This window comes from Coturnix japonica, chromosome 13, assembly GCF_054131305.1.
Source record: "Coturnix japonica strain WE chromosome 13, WE-NBRP24, whole genome shotgun sequence".
Lineage (NCBI taxonomy): Eukaryota > Metazoa > Chordata > Aves > Galliformes > Phasianidae > Coturnix > Coturnix japonica.
The window spans coordinates 19,996,281-20,019,406 of NC_140675.1; the positions used below are offsets into that span (position 1 = coordinate 19,996,281).

Here is a 23,126-nt window from a genome sequence, read left to right on the forward strand (position 1 = left end):
TAGCAAACTTTAAACTAACGCTGTTTCTACGGCAGAGGAGCATTTAATTAACGGTGTGGTTTGATTATGTACAATTATCAGTCATTTCTTCACAGTAACACTCTGTGAACCCACACTGGGGTGTCTGGGAAATTCATTCTGCAATGCTTATTCCAGTCCTTAAAGCTTCGTCCTTAATTTTACAGGCAGGACACTTCTCCAAAGCACTGGAGCTGGCCTTTGCCACGCAGCAGTTTGGAGCCTTACAGCTCATTGCTGAAGACCTCGATGAGAAGTCAGACCCAGCTCTGCTGGCTCGCTGCTCTGATTTTTTTATTGAACATGCTCAGTATGAGAAGGCAGTGGAGCTGCTGCTCACAGCCAAAAAGGTGAGTTCTGCCTTCCTGCTCCCCGTGTGCACCAACAGAGAGGAGCACAACAGGTGTGCACATAAATACACTCACATCTCTCTTTGTTCATAAGCACCTACACAAAAACATTTGTAAGCTTTAAGGTTTCTTTTCAGAATGACAGGGTGGCAGCTAAGTTCTAAAAGTTACACCACAGACAACGTGACATCACACTGCAATGCATGCAACTGCTCATTGCTTTCTCATTTCCATTAGTACCATGAAGCTCTGCAGCTTTGCCTGAAGCAGAACCTGACCATCACAGAGGAGATGGCTGAGCGGATGACGGTCTGCAAGGACTCCAAGGACCTTTCTGAGGAGTCCCGGAGGGAACTCCTGGAGCAAATAGCAGATTGCTGCATGAGACAAGGCAACTACCACATGGCAACCAAGAAGTACACGCAAGCTGGAAACAAGTTAAAGGTCAGTTGGGAGAGGTAGAAAAAGCAGCTAAAGAGGCTGAGCCACTTAACTCTATATGGTTTTTCCCCTAGAGTGGTTTGAGGGAGGTCTTGGAACAGTCAGTACATTGCCCAGATGAGGCTTTCCAACCATTTTAGCATCGTTTGATTTTTGCATTCACAATATTTCCTCTCTCTGTCCTCCCACCCCCATCCACTGTTAGGCTATGAAGGCACTGCTGAGATCTGGAGACACAGAGAAAATTGTCTTCTTTGCGGGAGTCTCCAGACAGAGAGAGATTTACATCATGGCAGCCAACTACCTGCAGTCACTGGATTGGCGTAAAGACCCAGAGATTATGAAGAACATCATCAGCTTCTACACCAAAGGGAGAGCCCTGGATCTGTTGGCAGGATTCTATGATGTGTGCGCTCAGGTACAACCAGCTTCTGTGATCCCTCAAGGTGTTCAGTTGTTTGCTATGGACTAAGAGCCTCATCTGAATCTCTCTTCCTGCAGGTGGAAATTGATGAGTATCAGAATTATGAGAAAGCACAGGGAGCACTGACAGAAGCATATAAGTGTCTTTCAAAAGCAAAGACCAAAAGCCCTCTGGAACAGGAAAGCAAACTAGCACATCTGCAAAGCAAGATGGCCCTGATAAAGCGATTCATCCACGCTCGGAGGTGAGTTGCAGTGTTTGGAGCATGCAGACTAATGACAAAGATATCATGCACGAGGAAGACATTCACAGTTCAATAAATCACATGCAGAAGTCTCACTTCTATAAGTGGTTGTTATATTTTTGTAGCAGGGAACCACAGGTGATTTTAAAAGTGATGTTGGCTTTTGAGACCAAAGTATGGACTGAAATATGAGTAACTGTTGGCCTGAGGGAGCACTGCCATCTTTTGTTGGATGATTCTGAGACATGCACAGCACAAAAATCTTTCCCGTGCTTCTCATGGCAAAACTGAATGTCCTCCCCACGTGATTTTTCTGTTTGCTCTTTTGCCAGGGTTTACTCTGAGGATCCCAAAGAAGCCATCAGACAGTGCGAACTGCTCCTGGCTGAACAGGACCTTGACAGCACCATCCGGCAGGGGGACATCCTGGGATTCCTGGTTGAACATTATTTACAGGTGCAGGAATTCCATGTGGTAAGTTACATTTCAGTTCTTACATGCTGAAGAGCCCAAACTTTATGTACACCTTTATGTACACCAGAACACTCTGTCAACTGAAGATCTCAGCCAGGCATTGAGGATGGAAGCTTGTCCCCCTTTTGCTGGGAGCTCTGGAAGCGCTGTAGGTGATTTCTGTGCTTTCCTTTAGGCTTACCAGTACCTGGAGCAGATGCGGAAGATAATTCCATGCACAAACCTGACTTACTACATCAAGCAGCAGACGATTGAGGCGGTTCACCGAGGAGCAGGCATTCCCATCAGCCAGGCCTTGGTTCCAGAGCAAAGTCAGCACAGCGGTGTGGAGAACAAGGATGTGGAAGAAGAAGTGGTTGATGAAGTGGAAGGCCCCTGACACCTCACAAAGGCAACACGACTGACCTGAGCGCTGCTCCTTTACTCTGTGCTCTTCAGGGCTCACAGATCAGGCAGCTGCTGCCACAAACTTTTTGGTTATTACCAAGACATTTATTTTTTTCTGCTTGACTCTACAAGCAACAGTGTCCAAGTGGTGGATGATTTTAAACGCTGCGTACAAGTAGCAGACTGAACCCAGCCTGGAATCAACCTCAGCTTTTGTATTTTAATAAAGAAAGAAAAAAAGCTGCGCAGTGTCAGTTCAGGTCTTGTTTGAGGAGCTGAGGGTTTGTCAGCCTGAATTCTCGGCTGCAGGTGCCAACGTTACTTCTCTTTCCTTAGACAGCAAAAGGGGCCAGGAACTTGGGCAAGAGTCAAACTACTGCCCTTGTCCTGCAGGCTCCCCCCCTCAAAGCTTTATTTAAATATTATAGGGCCATCCAGACAAGAAAGCTGGATATGCCTCCGAATTGTAGAGGGGCTGAGTTTGGAAGGGACCCCTGGATGTCATCTGGTCCTGCAGCCCACCTGTCTCTGAGCAGGGTCACCTACAGCCAGCAGAGCTCCTCACTGCTCTGTACAAGTTGCATTTTAGAACTGAAGTTTCCTTCTGGCACAGATGGGACCAGCCGCTGTCAGGGGATGTCACAGACAGTCCTGGGAGGTAAGTGGCTGCTTCCAGCCCTCCTGTTTTTCTGACAAGAAGTCTGCTATGAGATCTTCCCTGTATTTTTAGCAGAGCATTCAAACCTGCCAAGGTTATAAATAGCTGGGGTGGGGGCTGGGGGCGGGGGGAGGATGGCAGCGCGCTCCTACCTTCCTGCATCTGTACACCCCGTACCGGATAGCAATAGCTCACTAAATTGGCCTCCACTACAAAGTCCAGATGTCAAGTCGGGTTCGCTGGCTCACAGCACTGCACCCTTCCCCCTTCTTCCTCTTCTCCAGCCAGGTGACCGCTGAAGAGGCCCCAGCAGTGCCTACACACATCCAGCTGGCAATAGGATGAGGTTAAGGTCATTTCTCTCACCCTTCAGCTACGAAGGGGCAGCTTCCAGTTTCTTCTTCAGGTTCTCCATTAGTAGCAAGTTCTGTAAGGCCGACCTCCTGCAGTCCCCATCTGGATCTTTCTCCACCACATCTGCGAAGGAACAAACCAAGGTTAAGTTGGAAGCTTAAAACGTGCTGCTCTTCTCCCAACTTCTCTGTAACATTTCACAGACCATCACAGAGCAGCATCAATGCAGCAGCAAAACATCTGCCATGCCAGAATTCAATCTTCTCCCCTTGAGCCATCCAGAAGGTTCTGCAGCCCGTCCACCAACCAGCACAAACACGGGCTGCAGTTAAACACACACATTCAGAAGCCCAGTGTCTCTGTTCTGCAATTCCTAAACTGCTCAGTGCTCCCTCCTGAAACGCAGATACAGCACTGGAGGAAAGGAACCTCAAGGCCTCCTCCTTTACCACCATTTTCTTTCTGCTAAACTGGTACATTTTTATGCTTTATGGAGAACGAAAGGGAGGGGATGAAGCTGCTTCAAGCAGCTGTTATTTCAGGGGCCCTTCCCGAGCCTGCAAAGTACAAACCAGGATGCGCGCAGGATGTCTGAGCAGGGGGAGCCTGGAAGAGCAGAGAGCCTGTGCAAGGATATCCTGTACGCACAAGCAGTGTGCTCAGAGCCCAGCACTGTCAGCCCAAACACATGACTCATTCAGATTGAGCGGAGCTATTTATAAACTCCGGGAGGGCTTCACTGCGGTGTTTCCACACTCCCTCTATAGAAAGAGAAAATGGGAAGGCTACAAGACACATTACTGCAAGCTCATAAGCTAAGACACTGATGTTGGCACTGCTGCTAAATGCACGAGCACAAACCTTGAATTGCTGCCATTGAACGGGCTGGCACCAGGATACACCCAGCTCAATAAACTTACCCAGGTCAGCTCCGCAGCATTTGCAAGGCTGGGGGGGGGAAATTCCCTCAGTTCCTCAGCAGCTGCCTTGGAAGTTTCCTAGAAATGCTCAGGTATCCACTCACACCTGACTGGCACAACGGCAGGTCCCTCCCCAAAGCCTGCCCTCATCTGCAGGAGCAGCAAAGAGGAGCCCAGAACCAACCAGGGAAAACTCCTACCAACAGTCCGACAACAAACTGCAAAGCCACAGCCCAGGAATTTGTGCTTCAGGAAGAGGCTCCAGAAGGACACAGGTTTTGAATGGCACTTAAATGACACCTGGCTGCACGTGGAGCAGAGCTGTGTTCTTTAAGCTTTCTGGATACACCATGTGAGCTCATGCATTCCCACCAGCATCTATCGCACTATTTCTAGGCATCAGAACCACATGAAAAGCCCGTTACGCTGCCTACAGGCATAAAAGATGCTGCTAACCCTGTTCTCTTCCTTCCAACTCATTGAAACCAGGCAACACACTGCCCTCATTCTGAAAAGAGGGCACAGCATGCCTGGAAAGGCTTTACTTGGAAATGGAGGTTAACAGCAGAGATGAGCAGATTCTTCAGAGCACACCATGTCACGGGGACTGTTAAAGCTTTTGGCCCCACCAGGCAGCTCTCTTTCTCTTAAAGGCCACAGAGCTGCAACCTGTGAGGATCAGAGGCTGCCTGTGTCAGTGCTGCTTCCTGCCTGCTCCCCGTGGGAAGCCAGCTCACCAAGAGGGGGAATGGTGAAGGAAATCAAGGCAGGGAGTCACACAAGGGCCACGCAGAAAACAGTGCAGGCTCCAGGAGCACAGATCACACAGCATCATTTCCTCTCGTGCTCGCAGCACACTGCAATACGCAACCACGCACTTGTGCAGTTTGAGCTGTGCACTACCCATTTAACTGGAGGCTGCACACATTGTTCAGCACAAGCTGCTCTCTTTCACGGGCTGTTATTTCCTTCAGCAATAGGATGTCAGGAGATGGGGCTCTTCCTCCTCCTATAGAACCTGCACATAGCATCAAACAGCCACGTAAGCCTTGTACGTCACAGCCTGGCTGTAATGTGCAACGTGACAGTGTTCTGCAGCTCCACAAGGAGTGCATGGAGGCTCAGGCAGAGAAGGGAGTGCACAGCATGTCCTGGGATATTTGTGTGCCAACTGTTCTAAAGTGTGAGGACAGTTGCACTTGGAGATGCCTCACACACGTTTATGCTTTAGATACCCCTACAATACACAGTGTGCTCTGCTACCTGCCCCAGACTTACAGACAAACAGTGAGTGTTTGTCACGTGAGTGTGGTGCACGACACAAACACACTTACTGCTGCAGCCACACTTCTAAAGAGATGCAAACTGCAGCATGACCAGGAAGACGCTGACGTTGCCCATCACATCTCACCTTCCAGCCAGGACCGAGTCTCCAAAAGTTCCTCTGTCACATCTTGCAGCAGATGCTCCACGGGGACACTGAGGAGAATGGAGGAGACACAGGACAGAAGCCCCTGGCGCACATACCTGATGGAGAAAGGCAAACCAGTCAGAACTGCAGCTTCCTGCTCTACCTTGAGCTGCTTCTTATGGCTCCCCTCAAGGCTTCTCCAGTTTCTACTGTTTGTGATTACAGTAACCACTGCTGCCTTCCTACTACTTAGGAGTGTAATTATGAACCAGCTGGGATGCTGCTCACATGGGCAGCCCCTGCCACACTGGGGCTCAGTGTGCACAGCACAGCACAGCGCAGAGACCTGGGAAAGTCTGAGGTTCAAACAGAAATTGGGTGTTTACAATTCCTACGTGTCTTAATCTCTTTCTAAGTTGAATGCTGAAGTTCCCTGAGCTTCTTCAGCTGAAAACATCACAAGGATAGCTGGAGAAACGTGCCATGCTTCTTATAGGTAATGACTGTACCTCCACACTAGAAGATGCCAATTAAATACCTGTTTGCTTAACATTAAAGCCATCCTTTCATTACATGCTCTACAAATGCTCAAAGGAGCACAAGCCCTGAGGTCAGCATTGACAAGAATGGGTGAAGTCATTGGCATTCCCAGCCAGGTGTTAGACTGGGATGAAGCCAGGCCGTGCCACCAGCTCACAGGGGATCATTAAGAACAAATGTATACAGCTACAACTCACGAGTCAGTGTGGAAACGCAGAGCCCAGACAAACTCCAGCAGTGCCTTTCCCATTGCAGTGGCTGCCTGTAAAACAGGATAATGACAAACACTGAATGCCTTCACAGTCACATCACTTCGAAGAACTGGATCTCAATACACAGAGCTGTGAATGCCAGGGTTAACAATTATTTTACAGAAGAGAAAACTGAGGCAGCCAACAAGAACTGATGTGCTCAACTTCCCATAGAAGCAGAAGGAAGTGCAGGGAAGCCTGAATCCTACACCTCCCTCCTGATCATCTTCTCTCAGCCCTTCAAGGACTCCTCAGCACAGTGACCCAAACTCAGTGCAGGCCTCAGAGCCCACTGCTGTGTCCAACAGCACCTGCGAGCTCCCAGGCTGGAACTCATTCCACACCACCTTTCTTACCATGGTGTTGACAGCCAGGTACATCAGGACTGCTAACGTGTGGACCAGTCTTCCGAGGACAAAGTGATCTTCCCCCAGGAGATCAAACGTTGACAAAGGCCTGCAAGTGCAAGATACAGCTCTGAAACAGCGACAGGGATGATCTCTGGAATGGTTGGGGTGGTTGTGAGGAGCAAACTGTCCCACACAGACCCCAACACAGACCACAGCTGCTTGCTCACAGGTCACTTACTCTTGAGTTGTCAAGTCCACATCCCAAGGTGTTCACTCACCTGTCAAAGTTTTGGATCAATGGAAAAAAGAAGTGTCCAGCAAGAGAACTGAACTCATTTGGACCAGAAGGCTGTTCCGCCTGAGACTGACCCTGTCCAAAAGAAAAATAAAGTCTAGACACAGGATGCAGCACCCACAGTTCTACGTTCATCTACTGCTGCCATCCCACTGGCAGCTACTGCTCACTGAACACCTATGGCTGCTGGTTTCCAGGCCAGTCACCTCACTCCCCACTTCAGATCCTCTCACACATCCAAATATTTCACTAGAGTGTATCTCAGTTCTGCTGGGTTATGTATAAGAAACAAGAATGGAGTTTTGGAAAGCAAGTCCTCCACAATGAACCAGCAGGGAGTTACGGGACCTGGGAAACTGGCAATAATTCATCTCCCTGAAAGAGAGAGGAAGGCTGACAGTCCACTCCAGATGCAGCTGCACTGAAGGAGGATGCTCTGGGATCTCTGAGGTGCAGCCACAGCTCCCTGCAGTGGCCAGACAAGCTCAGAACATGCAAAGAACAGCCAGAGCTCTCCTTCAATGAGAGACAAGGAGACCAACATTTATTTTCATTCTCTTCCTACAGGAATACAGGGTTTGGTACTTCCTATGGAAAAAAGTTGAGCAAAATGCTAAAGTGAAACTGAAATTTTAAGTTATCCAGTCCTGCCTTTGGTTGGGTTCAGTTTCACGTCTATTTTGCTCTTTCCAGATAAAACTACAGCAACCTCTACTGTCCCAGTTTCTGCTGGATTTGATATTTGTTTTTGCCATGGCCTCACCTTAGCAAACCTCCTTGTCTTGCTTTTGATTCTCTCATCAACAATTCTTCTCCAGTCCTTGGAGCTGCCACTCTCAGGCAGGAGCTGGATACAAGGGGTTGGGGCAACAGAATGTTTGGTCTTCCCATGGCCTTTGGGACGGGACAGTTCCTGAGCTGCTAAAACCAACACCTAGAAGAAAAGGAGGGATGTGTTAAAACAGGGATAATCTCTGTACTAAGGAAACAAGTCAACCTGCACCCAAACCAACAGGAACAGCAAGGGAGAAAGGCACAAGTTTAGAATTAACTGCAAAGCAAGTAATTGAAACCCAGTCAGTAGATACTGAGGTAATGGTCCAGTCAGTCACTCTGCCCTGAAACAGAACAGCAGCTCCTTTTTCAGACACAGTAACATGACACACAAAGAGCCACAGGCACAGACTGCTGGCTTCGAAAAAGCAAAGAGATCCCAGAATGACGATACATCAGGAGAAAGCGGCTGCTTTATGGCTAAAGATCATCACACATCTTTCACTCTGTGGGCAACAATTGCTGCTAATTCAAATACAACAGAGTTAAGATCAAGAGAGGAATGGCGGGCACAAATAGTAACTAAGAGATTCCCACACCCTTGCTTCCTCCTCACCTCTCCTACAAGGAATAAAAGGCATCCCATTACATCTTAGGGACACTGCACTGGTGCAACAAAGACAACAGAAGTGGGAAGCGAAGAGAGGAGAGCACTTACATCGAGAATGTCCATGCGCTGACGTAGGCTGTAGTTCAGAGAATAGAACTGGGAGGTCAAGTACTGTGCAACCTGTGCAGAAAGATGGAGGAGCAGTGAGCCCAGCCTGCGAACAGCCCTTCTACTCATTCTAAACATTCTAAATTCTTCATCTGAGGCAATGCCCGGTTTCCTGACAGCTAACAGCAGGACCCTGAGATGAGGGAAGAAGAGCTCTCTATGAGTAGGGGAAATCAAATACTTCCACATCTCAATTCTCCCAATGGAAGCAAACAATTAATGGGACTTTGCCGTTCTTCTCTCCCCCCGACACAGAGGAATCCAAACAACCATCATGGCAGCTGACTACAAACACCAGGCTTCTTTTAGAGAAGCCCAGCATGCCTCAGCTTCCTCCTACATAAAGCCATCTTTCTTTAGTGCAAAAAGTCCTCATTGAATTTGCCTCACCAGGTACACCCATGCACACAATGTCCTTTAGCCTGTTACAGCTCTTAAACAAGCTTCTGCTTTTCTGTTGTTTGTTATCCATTCCAGACCCTTCAGTGCACAGCCCACCCCTGAGGCACAGCCAGACCTGAACCAGCTCATCACACTCTGTGAAGCTGCTTTTACCAAACCAGCAAAAGACTCCACCTCCTTCAATTTCTGCCTGTGCCTCAAACTGGAGAAAGGAAGCAGTAAGAGGGACTAACAGGAATTGGATCGGTGGTTAAAACAGCCACTTGTGCCTTCTGACGGAGCTCTGCAAAGCCTTCCAGGCAGGTCTTCTCCTCCAGATGCAACAGGATCTTTGCCAGCTCCACACTGACCTGCTCAAAATGAGACAAAGGGAATCCCGTCACTGCAGGTGTTATCCTTCTCACAGGTTTTACAGTACCATCCACTTCCACTTCCACTTCTAATGCTTTAGCACAGGGGGAATAACATAGGCCACAACACACCCTTTACTCACAAGGCAGAAATAACACATTAAGATCAATATCATCAAGATGGATTTCTCAAAACACAGAACAAAACCCTAAGCTGATTTCTCTATCTACGTTCGCTTTCCACTTTGGCTTTTTGGACAATGCTAACATCATGAGATAGGAAGACATGTCACTACAATTCATGGCTTAAATCCCATTTCAGGTGTTCTCTGCCAGGTCATTGTGAGCAGTCATCATCTCAGCCTCTCTGTCCTAAGTTCCTTTCACTCAGGCTTTTAATCCTGACAGTACAATCCTACCTGCTCCCTCATTAGTGAGCCACATTTGTGTGACTGGCAAGGTCTACTTGCAAACATTTGTATCTCAGTGCTGGAGCTGCTCAGTGCCACACTGCTGCCTTCACCTTTGCCTGCTTCTTTGTGCCCTGTAGCCTCAGCTCAAAAGAAACTATTGCTTTCCATTTCCCTTCCCAAGCTGAAAGCTCACAATTCAGACACACAGTAGCAACACGGGTTGCTCTGCTGGGGAAACTAATCTCCTCACGAGGGCAAAAAGATAACCCTGTACCAGAGTCCCCTGGTAATTATTAGCTCACACTGCTTCACCTCTCTTGCTGCCGCTGGATTCTTTCGAACCAAGCTCTCAAGAGCCTTGACAGCTTCTTCCCATTTGTCCAGATCTTCAGAACCTGTCAGGGCTGCAGGCAAACAGAGGGCAGGTAAGATATTAATGGAATGGTTCTGCTCAGGCATATACCCCAACCTTCCTGTGACAGCAGTTTGTCTTTTTATAGGAAGGCAGAGCTGACCCAGCACACAACCAGCTCTAGGAGCCAGACTGCAGCTCTTTATGAGCAACAGTTCAGCACTTGAGCCCAGATAACTGAAAAATACAACTTCTCTGGATTGGCTCTGATAAAAACAAACCTAATGAGAGCACTCTCCCCAAAACAGTAAGAACAAGATGAAGACTCAGCCCCAAATCTCACACCTTCAATACAGTCTCGAATATACACTGGAGCTTTAGTCTTCTTCAGTTCTTTATCCTCTGACATGTCATAAGGTATAAGGTCATCATCGCTGTAAGCAAATTAAAGGCAGGAGTTAGCCCATGTGGGAAGGCAATTCTTTGCCCAGCTAACCTCAAGGAAGTAAAGAAGCAGCACAAACACCACTGTTACACCACTACTACTGCAATGCAGATCAGCATGGCTGGAATCCAGCCTGAAGGGGCTCCCTGGGAAGCTGCATGAATGACTCAAAGCTCAATGAAGGAGCACTTCTGTAAGTGGATCTCCTGGCCAAGTGCAGGTAGGGATCAGGTGACCCAGAGGCACAAAGCTGATCCTTGAGATTCCTTTATATACTTGTAAAAAGCCAGGATAAGACAAGCCCAATGATAAAATGATAAAATATCAATAAATCCCAGAAATGTCTCATAAGCCAATCAATCCGAATGAGTACAATGGCTGTACCTGACAGTGGCTTTGCTCCAGCTATTGACAAGCATTCTTGCATACAGTTTCCTACATGATGTCTGAATACCACTCAGCTGAACAAGGTCTGCTCCCTCATTCTGCTAAGAACAAAATTTGCTCCCTTCTCTCCAAGTCTGCTCTTAAGAACCTACTATTTCTTTTCCATTTCCTACCAGCTTCTTGCCCCATACCTGTCAAGCTCAGCATCTGACTCTTCATCCGGCATCACCTGAGTTGTTGCTGTAGGTGATTTCCTGTCACTTTCCAATACTGGTGGCAGTGCAGCATCTGTGTTCTCATTCCTGCTGTAAGCAATGAGAAACAATAAAAGCAATACAGTGACAGTCTGTATTCTTCAGCAAAAAGCTATCAGTGCCATCAGAGCCCTGAAGCCTCAGTAGTGCAGCAAAATGGCTTGTGTGGAAGGGGAGGACAATGATCAACAAAAAAGGAATGAGAACTAAAAAGTTCACTATCAAACACCTCATAATTTCCAGCCACAGACCCTAAAGATGATCAAGGGAAAAAAGACATAAAATCAAACATAACTTTTCCAGTTACTCAGTACATTTTCTGTATTTGCTACATGGAAAGGAAGAGTAGCAACATCTTACTCATTGTCTAGGAGACCTGGGAGGACACTGAGTGGTGCAGTTTGTACCAGGAGGGACTTCAGTTCTCTTGCTTCATCGTCTTCTTCATACTAGACATTGAGAACAAGCGTTACTGCACTGTAAGACGGCAGGCAAACCCAACATGCAACACCTGACCCAGAGCTCTGCACTGTGCAAATGGGGTCTGGATCATCAGCTGAACACACATCAATCCCTTTTGTTTCAATAACTACCAGCAGTAACGTACTAATTTGCAATGAGATCTGTGCCATGTGTAATCTTCCCCCCTGTATTTCATGGTAGCACTCGGTCAGACCTTGTCTCAATGTTATTTATAATCTTTAAAACATTTAATAAGCAGCAATGCAACAAGGTGAATGAATCAGGCTTTTAAAGAACAAATGGGATTTGGAAAAGGATGAGCATCGAGGGCCTTATCAACCCAGGCCATTCTATGATTCTGTGATAATGTTCCAGCTCACCTGGCTTTAAACTTGTATTTCCTCTGTCCCCCACATACAAAGATAAGTTTCACCATAACCTTTACCTGAAACTTCAGGACGGGCCCATCCGTGTTTATCTTTGAACTAATGCTCTCTGCCACTATCATCCCCAGACGCCGTATCTGTGGCAGGCTGCTGTCCAGGTGGCACTTCACACCCTCCATCATGCTCGTGAGAAGTTCTGCAGAACACAGACAGCACATAAACAATGCCAGAGTTACATGTGTGCCTTACAGGTCATCCAGTGAAGGGCAGAAAGGTAAGAAGGGCCTAAGCCAGCAGCTGCCAAAGAGAAAACAGGTTATAACTCCAGCATCACGAGGCAATAAGAGGCCTCATGGAGTAGAACGAACTCCAGCCTGAAATGGACAAAACAGGTCATCCAAGTCAACCTTCCTACAAGTGAAAAACAAGGCCACACATCTTGTTTACCCACACACCAAAACAAGATCATCATCTCTTCCCAGTCAGACTTTCTGTTAAAACACATCTGCTCCTCTTTGCTGCCAGCTCACCTTGTCTGCAGCTCTCTATTTCGGGTTCCTTCAGGTGAGAAAGGCAGATAAGGATGGCCTTACTAATATACTGCTGCTGCTCCACTGGGGAGTGTTTCACCGCACTGCTGCTGCCCCAGGTCTCCAACAGCTCCTGCAGCACCTGATTCAAAGTATAAATAGCTTTGTTTATCCAAACCAGCTTGAAACAGATCTTTTATACATGTAAGTCAGAAGAGCAACAAGAGGGACTGAAGGAAGCCCCAAAACTCCCCACCACGTGGACACACTCATAGGGCAGAATTTTTTCCAACCAGACACCTCACCAAAACCACGATTTAACCTCACCTTGATCAATAAGGCACGACGAAGACCATCCAGGGCCAGATAGCCAAGAAGATTCTGCAGCACTGCAGTCTGTAATGAGAACCACAGGTCTTGCTTTAGCTGGGCACAAAGTCAGCATCCAGCAGTGCTGAACATGCATGTTTATCGTGTTCAACTTCCCAACATGAAGGACTGGTTGGCAACATTTAAACAGAAAAGCTAATTAAAAAAAAAAGGAAAAATAAGAACAAAAAAGCAACTCATGCAATTGCTGATGAAACATATGGAAAATCAGGACAGGAATACAGTACCTGTACCACCAAGACCAGACAAATACAGAACAGATTTGGAGCTCAGCTAAATAAAACATAACCCAACAACAGCAAATTGGTACTGTGGGAAAGACTGGCATTGCTACGCTGCTGTTCAGCACAGAGCCCTTACCGTGTAGCCATATTGCAACAGCAGCATCTTCTGCGTCACAACAAACTGAGCTTTCTTATTTTTCACAACCAGGTTCCCCAGCAACCGAGACAAGACATCTGCCCTAGCAAAACAACAGCAAAACATCAGGAATCTACGGAGTCATTGTCACACTGCCTATCATTACGTGGGATTCTTCGAGCAGCTATTTGCAATGAAGCAAACACCTCTAAATGTTAAGAGCCAGGCAGTGGTTGCAAATAAGGTTTTTTTCATTGCATGTCCTGGCTCAGGTCTGTAAGGAACAGTGCAGGAACAGCTGAGGGGGAACAATCAGCAATTCTGCCCCTGGATCTCTCAGGAAATAGCACTGTAAGAAACTGACCACATGCCTGTGTGTGCCAGCATCTTTTCTGAGTATCCATGGCCAAGTTCCAGCCTCTGCTCTGCCTCAGGGAGGAAAACAGAGTTCTTACCCCGGTGCTCTCTGGACAAAACCAAGGACCACTGCCTCCATCCAGCGGTCTGGCACACATTCAACCAACCGCCAGCATATTCTCTGCCAGATGCAGTCAGACTTGGTGAGATCTGTGAGGGGAGGCACCAAAACGCTCAGAATTTCCTCTGAAGCAGAAGAGAAAAGAGAGAAATACATCAGCTGGGCAGAACTGCTGCAATGGCACTCGAGGTCAGCTGCAGACATAAAGATCTTTACACACTTAATAGTTATGGCCCAAGTGGAAAGCTGAGGGGAAGGGCAGAAAGGTCACGTATTTTTGAGATATGAACACATCACACCTGTATGAGATGATAAAGGAGCATCACCACCTATCAGATCTGCAGCTGAGTGGCCTCAGAAAGCAGAGAGCAGCCTGACCCACAGAAAACCCTCAGAGCTCCCAGGGCAGGTAGAACACTCACTTTGTCTCCCATGAACGCAGACCTTTCCCAGAATATGTGAAATGAAAGAGACGGAGCAATCCGAGCCACCTGGAATGAAGCAGATGGAAGCTTAACAAGATCATCACCAGCATCAACCAAAGGCAGCACACACACCTACAAGGCCAGAAGTCTGAAAAGTCTCAAAAATTTCTTCTTTGGAGATATGACTTCAATCTCCCCCCACCTTAACCCGACTTCAGGTACAAACCAACCCAATGTTATCCATGTTGAGTTGGAGTGAGAGCACTGAAGTAGCTCAGTCCTGCTTCAGCACAACAGTGAGTGAACTACTGGTAGGTTCAGTGCTGGTCTTCCACACACTTCATTCAGCACAGCTCACTGCTAAATGCTGGCAAGGGATGAGGATATTTTACAGCTCACAGGACTGTGGCTTTCAGCAGGACTTTTAATGGACTTTTAATGGACTTGGTCTCATTCCTGGTATTTTATTCTTTTAAGCACAACGTACTTCACAATAGAAAATGACCTTAAGGCCCCACAACACCCGTTATCTACATCTCGAGCACCAACCGAGGGGTCCAGGCACAAAACACTCCAGAGGAGCCGCCTCTACGGCCCAGTCCTGCAGTCTCACCTCTGAGCGAAGCCGAGACGTTGTGCAGCACCTGGAGAACCGCGCTGCCCAGCAGAGGGAAATAGCGCTGCGGGAAGAACACGGCGGGGCTGCGGCCCTGGAGGCTGTTACCGACCAGGTCGGGGAGACACACGATCCGAGCCAGCAGCGCGTCCTGCCGCTCGGCCGAGCCGGGCCGGGTGTGCGGCTGGCACAGCTCCCATATGAGCGCACACAGGCTGCCCCGCCGCAGGAACTGCTCCAGCACGTCGGGCAGCGCCGTCAGCTGCCAACCGGGGCTACAGGAGGAGAGAGGCGGTGAGAGCCCGGCCCGCGGTACGGAGCTGTGCTAACACTGCCCCGCGGTACGGAGCTGTGTTATTACTGCCCCGCGGTACGGAGCTGTGTTATTACTGCCCCGCGGTACGGAGCTGTTCTATCAGCGCTGTGAGCACCGGCCCCGCTGCCCCGATACAGCCCGATCCGGGCCGTGCTCCCGGCCGTGGCTGGGGCAGCAGCTCACACACGGTTGGTGCTGGATCCCGCCATCCCCTCACTCCAACCCGCTCCGTGTCCCCGCTCCCCGCCCCGTGTCCCGGCACTGACCGCGCTCCGTCCATCCCGTCTGTCAGCGCACACAGAGCGAGGTCGGGCGGCCCCTCCAGGAACAGGCTCCTCCACGGTCCAGCCGGTTCCTCCGGCCCCGCCGCCATGTTCCTCATGAAGGCTCCGAGCCGTGCCCGCTCCCTGTCCCCGATCTCCGCCTTATCCCCCATCTCACGCAGCGCGGCCCGCACGGCGCTCACCGCCTCCACCGCGGGGCACGGCCCGGCCGACTGCAGAGCGCTCTGCAAGGCCGCCGCCATGATGGACGGCACGCCCACTTCCGGCCGCCGCCGTGCGGTGACCAATGGCAGCGCAGGAAGAAGCCCCGCCCACTGTGCTCTTAAAGGCGCAGGAGCCCCGATTTCTCAACCCTACTGCTTTATTCGAGTCGCTCGTCCTACACAAGTACAAACACAACGCGGCCCCGAAGGCTACAAAGTCATACAAAACGACACGAAAATAAAGAAAAAACAACAAAAAGACTTTATAGGATCGACTGTACAACAGGTGGTTGGTTCTCTGCCTTTCCCCAGGCAGCAGCACGGCCTCAAGCCCCCCCTCTGCCTTGCAGCGGTTGCCCATCAGTTGCTAATGGGATTAGTAAAGCAGAACAATCGCATTGTGTCCTTATGGGACCGAGTGGGGCAGCAGCTACAAACCCGCTGGTAAGATTCGCAGCGTTCAGCGGGGTGCAGCCATCAACCAGGAGCACTGCAGGACATCAATGGGCACAAACGACTCATTATTTGGGACTGGGAATAAAGCAGCAGCTCAAGGATCAGGTCTGTGATCAGGTTTGTGATCTGTTCGAGCCGCTCAGTCCCAGCCCTGAGGCTCCCTGTCCCGTTCTGCAGCGTTTCCAAACAGCTCGAGATCGATACGCTCACCCTTACAGCACACAAAGCATTGTGAACTCACTGGACAAAGGGGCCAGAGCAGCCCCGCACAACCAGCACAGGACACGGTGGGTTTATAGCCGGGAAAAAACAAAACTAAAACATAAAAATCGAGGCTGTTTGTCAATAATGCCAATTCAATGCCAGGAAACTTCCAAGCCCCGCAGCAGAGGCTGCCCAATGGCCGGGAGCTGCTGCCGTCTCCTCTCTTTACCTCCACTGCATCCTCTCTCTCCCCCTCTCTCCCTTCCTCTCCTAGACCCATTATAAAAAAGGTACAATATTTATTTTCGTGGAATTTAAGTTAAAAAATAAAAAGCTGTCCATTCTTTTTTTGCTTTATCGTGACGAGTTGGAGCTGGAGCGGCTGCGGTGGCGCCTTCGTCCCGGAGACCTGGACCGCGAGCGCCGGCGAACAGGAGACCTGCGGCGCGGGGAGCGGGACCTGGCAGGAGGAGGAGAAAGTTCTTGTCAGGGCACAGGGAGCAGCTCCAGGAAGGTCACCTCACCTGCCACCTCTGCTCATTGATTCCTTTCGCCCCCTTATAAACCACTGTGAAAGATCCAACAGACAGCAAACCGCAGGAAGCAAAAGGGCAACTTAAACAGCAAGATCCCAGCAGGGATTTTCTAGCTACCACCCTCTGCTTCACAGCTTGAAAGGCTGCTTCATATCCAAAGAATAGACAAGAATCTTATTTTCTGCTTCACACAAAACAAACAAGTTTGTTCTAAGTCAGACTCTCCTCGATCTGAAAGGTTCATCTGAGACTTTGGCTCCTGAAATATTGTTCAGTATTGACACAGCTCACACAGCACCACAGACACTTCTCACAGGAAGCTCAGCTCTAAAGATAAAGTGCTACAATTAGTCTGTACAGCCACCAGTGTGACACCAAGGTCCCAGGAATGGAATATTAAGAACAATCTGAGTTCAACTGACACCCAGAAGGTGACTGCTTTGTTTTGAACTGTCATTTGGAGTGGACAATCAACTCCAATGAGACGAAGCTGTCCTGGCACTGAGACTTCATGACAAATTCTTGTTACAACAAGAAGGAAATAAGAAGTGCCACAGCTCTCACCTTCTCCTCATGCGAGGGGGTGACCTGCGCCACATGGGGGGTGGGGGCAGCATCCTCCTGGGGGGGCTGAAGCGCCGAGGCGGCGGTCTGGGCCGTGGTGCCAGTACAGCTGTGGCAGTGATCTCCTGCCCATCGATCTGCCCTGTTCAGAAAGTCACAAAAATAAAGTTAGTGTTTGCCAGCACCAACAAACCAAGTGACAGCGATTCACAGCTCTGACACAAGCAGCACGACCCCGTGCTCCTATTTCCACTACACTCTGAAGTTATACTGACCAAACCACACACACACCAGACTTCTTCACCACGTATCCCCCAGACATGGATCAGGAAGGATTTTCACAAAGATTTAAATGATATTTTGTTTGGAAAAAAAAAAAACCCTATCATTTTAATAGTTCTGTATTTTCTTTTCAACCTGTCCTGAAACCATACAAAAGCCCCTCTGGGCTGAAAAAAGAATGACAGCACGTCAGATCAGTTCCCCAAAAGGCAGCCCATCATCTCCATCTCATTTTCACATCAAATCCCAAAACTTCTTTCAAAGCACCCAGCCTCCTTGCAGCATTTGACACCTACCTCCATCCATGTGTTTCAGGGCTTTCTCAGCATCATCTGGGTTCTCAAACTCCACATAAGCGTAGCCTTTAGAGAGGTGTGGATTTAGCCTGTCAACTGGCATGTCAATCATTTTAATCTTTCCATAAGTGGAAAAAATTTCCATGATGTGATCCTGCCAAAAAAGAGCAGAACTTAAGGATGTACAGCACTGTCACTGAGCAGCTCTGGCTGGTACAGAGCACACAGCACCACATCAGCTTTGAATCAACGCCACCTGCAGGAGATATATTCCACTGATCGGGTGTGGAAAGGACACTGGGATTACCACATCCTCTACTGACATCTATGTCTGTTTCACTTCAGATCACTCCAATCCTTAACAGAATTACTGGCTGAACACCACCACAGGCTACAAAAGCTGCACTAGTGTAAAAACCTTCCTGGGGACCTTAGGAAAGTGAAGTTGTGTCCTCACTTAGAAAGTCTTAAGGTGCAATTCTTAATATTGTGTTTTTAAATAGCATTTTTTCAGCACCCTAAACTTGTATTTCTGCAGACCTTTAAACTACATTCTAGCAAAGACAACTCCAGCCAGTCCAGCTCTCCTGGAGCTCCTCTTGGTGAACCCCCCAGGTGTCCTTAATGCCTCCTACGTGGTCTCTACTGCTGTACTGACTTCTACAGCTTTCTTCCTAGGAAGGTGGAGCTCTCGGGTACCAATAAGGCAGACAGAACTTTTAACACTACTGAATTACACAAGCCCACAGTTAATTTGACTTGAGGAAGTTCTACTGAAGCATTCCACGCTCATCAGTTTGGACACAAAGCAAACATTTCCAACAGCAATGTGCTGGCAGCACACCAGCAACAAAACAAACCTTGAAGGCTTTAAAAAAAGCCACCAACATACCCACAGGGGTGCACCTGCGTGGCATTACAGGAGAGCCATTACCTTGGTGACGTTTCTAGTGAGCCTCCCAACGTGCACTTTTGTAGGTCTGGGTGATGGGCTGCGCCGCTTCCGCTCCTTTTCATCTCTCTTCGGTGGCTTGGACCTGATTTTGACATGAAAACATTCACAGTTTTCAGGGGAAACAAGACGACAAGAACTAGAAGCTGGCATCCATTTTGACTGCCATCAAAAGAAACATGCCTGTTCTAACAAAATTCACATCTCTAAGTTACGGAGAATGCAGACCATCCTTGGTAAAAATCTGTTTGATCACAACCTTGTATTGCACAAGGAACCTGCTCTGTAGGAATTCCTAAAGACAACATGAACTCACTTGGAGCGGGACCGCCTCCTGTTGTCATGTCTCCGTCGGGACGGACTGGGGGATCCAGAGGAGCTGCTGGAACTTGAACTGCGTGAGGTGCTGGAGCTCCCAGAGCGGCTTGAGGCAGAAGAGGAGCTCGAGCCACTGCTGGAACCAGTGCTGGAACTGGATCCTGAGCTGGAAGTGGAGCTGGAGCGGGACCTGGTAAAGGAAGCAAAACATGAGTGGAATACCCAGAAAAAGAATGGCTGAAGCTCTTCTCCTGGTAGACAGAAAGCAACTGCAAGTTAGAGCAATTAAAACCAACTCTCCATAGCTCACTAATTCCACCATACTTCACAACGGTCAAAACCCCTTCCTTTAATCTTTCCATTGTGACCAATGCAATTCAAAGGTTGTGTAAATCTGAGCCGTGTGGAAGTCAGCAAAAGGTGGCTCTGAAAACATGTATTTGTTACTGCCTGTAATGGTAGCTACCTGGTGCTGCTACTCCCACTGGAAGCACTGCGCCTTTTGCGCGTCTTGTCCCGACCACGATCCTTTTCACCAGATTCCTTAGTGGCTGCTTTGTCCTTGGATCGGTCCTTTGATTTCTCTTCAGACCTATCCTTGCGTTTGGTTGGTGAGGGAGCCCTTCAAGAATACATGGCAGAAGGGATTGTTTAATATGGAAAACACACTCAAACAAGGAACAGAACAGCAACACAAAACACTGAACTTTAAATGTAATTGAAGACACCAAAAGAGCAGAGTTAAAGCATTAGGTAAGTTTGAGCTTTTTAGGAAAAAGGAAAATGTGTTACATTGCAGAGTAGCAGCTTTGCGGACAGCAGGTCCAGCACACAGGACTTACTGTCATGTGTAAGTTCACCCAGAGAGATATTTTCAACTCCTTACCCTCACTGGGAAAGCCCCAGTACCCTACAGCATCCCCGCTTCCAGCAGGCCTTGAAAATCTGGAATGATTACCTAGTGCTGGATTTTTTGTTATTTTCTTTAAGACCCAGCAAACTCTTCTTTTTAATTCCCATTAACTCAGTTTCCCCTTCAGAGGTATCCAAAGCAGCATCAAACAGGCCTCACTTGTGCCAAATCTCAGTTCTAACCCCCTGCTTCTGAGAAGTGACCCCTAATTGAAAGCAACAGAGCAGCCAAGTGACAAGGTAAGAGCGTTCAGAAACAAGATGACCAGACACAGAAGAGCAGAGCTGCTGTGCAGCAGTGGCAGCACACCAGAGGACAAGTGTGTTCTCCAGGGCACTGCAGCCAGGCACAGCACTGCATGGCAGTTACAGCCAGCCCCTGGGCCAGCTCAACCTTCATGGAATACAGACCTGTATGCGTGTTTAAAGTTACAAATTGTGATATTCACAGAAGTACAAAAGACCCTCGCTATGTGCTCCCCTTGAAGGCACACAGAGGACATTCATCTCCTACACAAGGCACACATGCAGCTCCTGCCTCTTGACAACATCCTCATCTCCAGAGGAAGCTCTGGTTTCTTCCATAGTCACCCTGTGCAGCAAAGCACATGCTTGGCAGGAAGAGATGGCTGCTGAGTAACAATATAGGCTGGTTCATTGAGCAACAGAGATCAGTATATTAGTTTGAGGAGCAATATATTAGTTCAGCAAAAGGAATCAATGAGCACTAGTCCTAAAACTCTCCACTTCTGCTTTGCCTGGTGTGTGATCAGCCTTGTTTTCTCTCAATTCCCCTTCATAAGCAGCACTGGAGTCATGACAGACCACTGGTCATTGCATTTCACCAGGGGCAAGGACGCTTTCCTTGGATTTCCACACACGTTGTTTTGGAAGTTGCCCATTATGGCCTAAGAAGCAATGGACGTTTGCAAAATTGGGGAAAACCAGCTCCAGGTGAATCAAAAATGTCAGTGATGGAACTGATGGTGGAAAAATGGGGACAAAGTAAGTGGGCATACAACCAGCAACCACCCTCAGTGTAACTGTGCATGCCCAGAGGAACACGAACATACATTAATGAGTTATTGGAAGAGAATGAACGTGTGTGCCAGTGTGCTGCATGTGTACCTATTAACTGTTTACATGTAGAACCTGAACTCTGACAGCTCAATTCCAAACATTTCCTATGAGAGGGCTGCATCTATCACATACTCTAATGATCACCCAGTTCCACCTCTCTGCAAGATGGGAAGTGAGAGCTCAGAAGCCCAATAAGTGCTTTGCTAATGTCCTGCCTGCTGCTGGAGAGCTGGGAAGAGCTGCATGTAAACAGCACCATCAGCAGCACTCCTGTGTGCACCCACAGGGCTGGCACTTACCAGACTAAACAGCCAAATGCTGCTTACACATCCAGCAACCTCCTGTGAAAGGCTGCTTTTAGGCAGCCCTTAAGGTAACCAGTGTTCTTCTTTCACCCAATGAACACAGACCTTTCCCAGGACAGTTTTAGTTGGAAAGATCAGCCTGGGAGATGCAGCCTCTGGGCACTTTCACTTGTAGGTGCTCAGGCATTCACTAAAACACACCTCCATAAAGAATAACACCGCAGCATGAGCACGTTAAAACAACACAAGGAATTTCTAAGCAACATCCACCCTTCCAAGAATGGAAACCAAACCCGACATCCCCAACATCTCAGTGTCTGTGCAGCACCCAGCCCAGCCCAGCCGGCCTCGGGGCACTCTATTAAGCTGCCCATTCCCTGCACACAGTCAGCTATGAGACCTATTCTTACAGAGAGCTGCAACCAAGGCAACGACCTCGGCTCTCCCTCAGCCTTCCTGCACCTTCCTGCACGGCAGGTGCGCCCTGCAACGGCATCTTGTTTATAGGTATATGAACACCAACTATAGCAAAGTTTTCCTCGCGTGATTTAAGGTCAGCCCGCTCGGCAGCTCCTCTCAACGCCCCCGGCCCAGCTCATGGCAGCGCGGGGCCCAGACCGGCCGGGGCTCAGCCGCTCTCAGGCTGCGGAACGACGCCGGGCACAGCGAGACCCGCGGGTCGCTCCCGACTCGCTGCTCCGCCGCTGCCGGGCGCCGGGACCACCAGGCCCCAACTCCGCTGCAGGCCTCAGCCCCGGCTCCGCCCCGGCCCGGCCTCCCGCCTTCCTCCCCGCCCCCGGTAGGCCGCGGCGCCATCCCTATCCCCCGCGTCCATCCATATCCCCTCCGTCGGCTCCCGCCCGCTCCCCTGGGCAGCCCCGAGATGCGGCGGTGCCGCCCCGAAGCGACGGCGGGGCGGATGGAGGCGGATGGAGGCGGATGAAAGGCCGATGGCGGCCGATGGCCGCACGGCGCTCAGCCCCAACACACTCACATCCTCGGCGCTCTCAGCGCTCCGGGCCCGGCGCGCGCGATTGGCGCAGAACGAGCGGGAAGAGCGAACGTGTGGCGAGCAGTGATGACGTCACCAGGGGGGAGGAGGGGAGGTGGGCGCCTTAAAGGGGCCGGGCAGGGGATCCATGTTGTCCTGCTGTCACGGTCTGGGGGCGGCCCGTGCCGTTATGGGCACTGCCATGTTCGCCTCATGATGCCCGTTATGGCTCCTGACGAATGGTGACCTTCCCAATGCATAGCTGGCTCTCAGTGTCAGCAGCTGGACGTGAGCCTTTCCCTATTGCTCCAGCAGAGCACAGCAAGGGCTGAACTGGCTCTTAAAGGAAATAAGATCTCAGTGGGTGTGGGTGCAGCTTTGGAATGGCCGCCAGCCCCCCAGAGAATACAACAGATGGAGGTTCAGCTGAGATGCTGCATGGGGCAGCAGACCAAGTGCCAGCGCTTCTGGGGATGACACTGGGGTGGGAGAAGCGGATTTACGCTCA

The 23,126-nt window shown here is 49.3% G+C and overlaps 3 protein-coding genes across 8 annotated transcripts in view; 1 reads left to right on the forward strand and 2 right to left on the reverse strand.

Annotated features, from left to right (window-relative positions):
* Positions 1 to 2,330, forward strand: part of IFT140 (intraflagellar transport 140) — a 35,985-nt gene extending 33,655 nt beyond the window's left edge. Inside the window, exons 24-29 of the mRNA XM_015877245.3 lie at positions 186 to 368; positions 606 to 812; positions 1,015 to 1,227; positions 1,311 to 1,477; positions 1,810 to 1,951; positions 2,127 to 2,330. Of these exons, the coding sequence (XP_015732731.2) occupies positions 186 to 368; positions 606 to 812; positions 1,015 to 1,227; positions 1,311 to 1,477; positions 1,810 to 1,951; positions 2,127 to 2,330 (1,116 nt within the window). The remainder of the gene's footprint in view (positions 1 to 185; positions 369 to 605; positions 813 to 1,014; positions 1,228 to 1,310; positions 1,478 to 1,809; positions 1,952 to 2,126) is intronic.
* TELO2 (telomere maintenance 2) lies at positions 21 to 15,855 on the reverse strand. 6 transcript variants are annotated; one of them, XM_085514859.1, is made up of 21 exons: positions 15,502 to 15,798; positions 14,917 to 15,194; positions 14,301 to 14,369; positions 13,856 to 14,003; positions 13,401 to 13,503; positions 12,978 to 13,046; positions 12,651 to 12,792; positions 12,180 to 12,316; positions 11,633 to 11,721; positions 11,210 to 11,320; positions 10,532 to 10,620; positions 10,147 to 10,238; positions 9,305 to 9,421; positions 8,610 to 8,681; positions 7,881 to 8,051; positions 7,101 to 7,192; positions 6,829 to 6,928; positions 6,419 to 6,483; positions 5,682 to 5,797; positions 3,363 to 3,473; positions 289 to 1,304 (listed from the first exon to the last, which is right to left on the reverse strand). In XM_085514859.1, exons 1-20 carry the CDS (start codon positions 15,759 to 15,761, stop codon positions 3,370 to 3,372), a joined length of 2,424 nt encoding a protein of 807 aa, XP_085370985.1. In that variant the 5' UTR covers positions 15,762 to 15,798; the 3' UTR covers positions 289 to 1,304; positions 3,363 to 3,369. The 6 variants fall into 6 exon arrangements, 5 of the variants coding, with proteins under 5 accessions (XP_015732732.2, XP_015732735.2, XP_085370986.1 ...); XM_085514858.1 differs by having other exon boundaries at positions 425 to 1,304; positions 11,210 to 11,323; XM_015877246.3 differs by having other exon boundaries at positions 21 to 3,473; positions 11,210 to 11,323; positions 15,502 to 15,855.
* A 7-nt stretch (positions 15,856 to 15,862) lies between these two features.
* Positions 15,863 to 20,365, reverse strand: RNPS1 (RNA binding protein with serine rich domain 1). The gene is made up of 7 exons (XM_085514868.1): positions 20,289 to 20,365; positions 19,797 to 19,952; positions 19,329 to 19,520; positions 18,995 to 19,097; positions 18,061 to 18,214; positions 17,483 to 17,624; positions 15,863 to 16,842 (listed from the first exon to the last, which is right to left on the reverse strand). The coding sequence occupies exons 1-7, from the start codon at positions 20,348 to 20,350 to the stop codon at positions 16,737 to 16,739; spliced, it is 915 nt and encodes a 304-aa protein (XP_085370994.1). The 5' UTR covers positions 20,351 to 20,365; the 3' UTR covers positions 15,863 to 16,736.
* Between the last annotated feature and the right edge of the window lie 2,761 nt (positions 20,366 to 23,126).

Bases quoted from the DNA above. Each gene is read 5' to 3' on its own strand.
- TELO2 (XM_015877246.3), bottom strand. From the start codon at position 15,761: ATGGCGGCGGCCTTGCAGAGCGCTCTGCAGTCGGCCGGGCCGTGCCCC. The intron at 9,422-10,146 runs GTGAAGCAGTGT...CATTTTGAGCAG, and splicing joins ATCCAGCGGCAGCAAGAGAG to GTCAGTGTGGAGCTGGCAAA. The intron at 8,052-8,609 runs GTAAGTGCTCTC...CTTTTCTTCTAG, and splicing joins AGCGCATGGACATTCTCGAT to GTGTTGGTTTTAGCAGCTCA.
- RNPS1 (XM_085514868.1), bottom strand. From the start codon at position 20,350: ATGGGAATTAAAAAGAAGAGTTTGCTGGGTCTTAAAGAAAATAACAAA. The intron at 19,098-19,328 runs GTGAGTTCATGT...TGTCAAAATCAG, and splicing joins AGGAGGCGGTCCCGCTCCAA to GTCCAAGCCACCGAAGAGAG. The intron at 18,215-18,994 runs GTAATGGCTCTC...CTTTTTTGGCAG, and splicing joins TCACTAGAAACGTCACCAAG to GATCACATCATGGAAATTTT.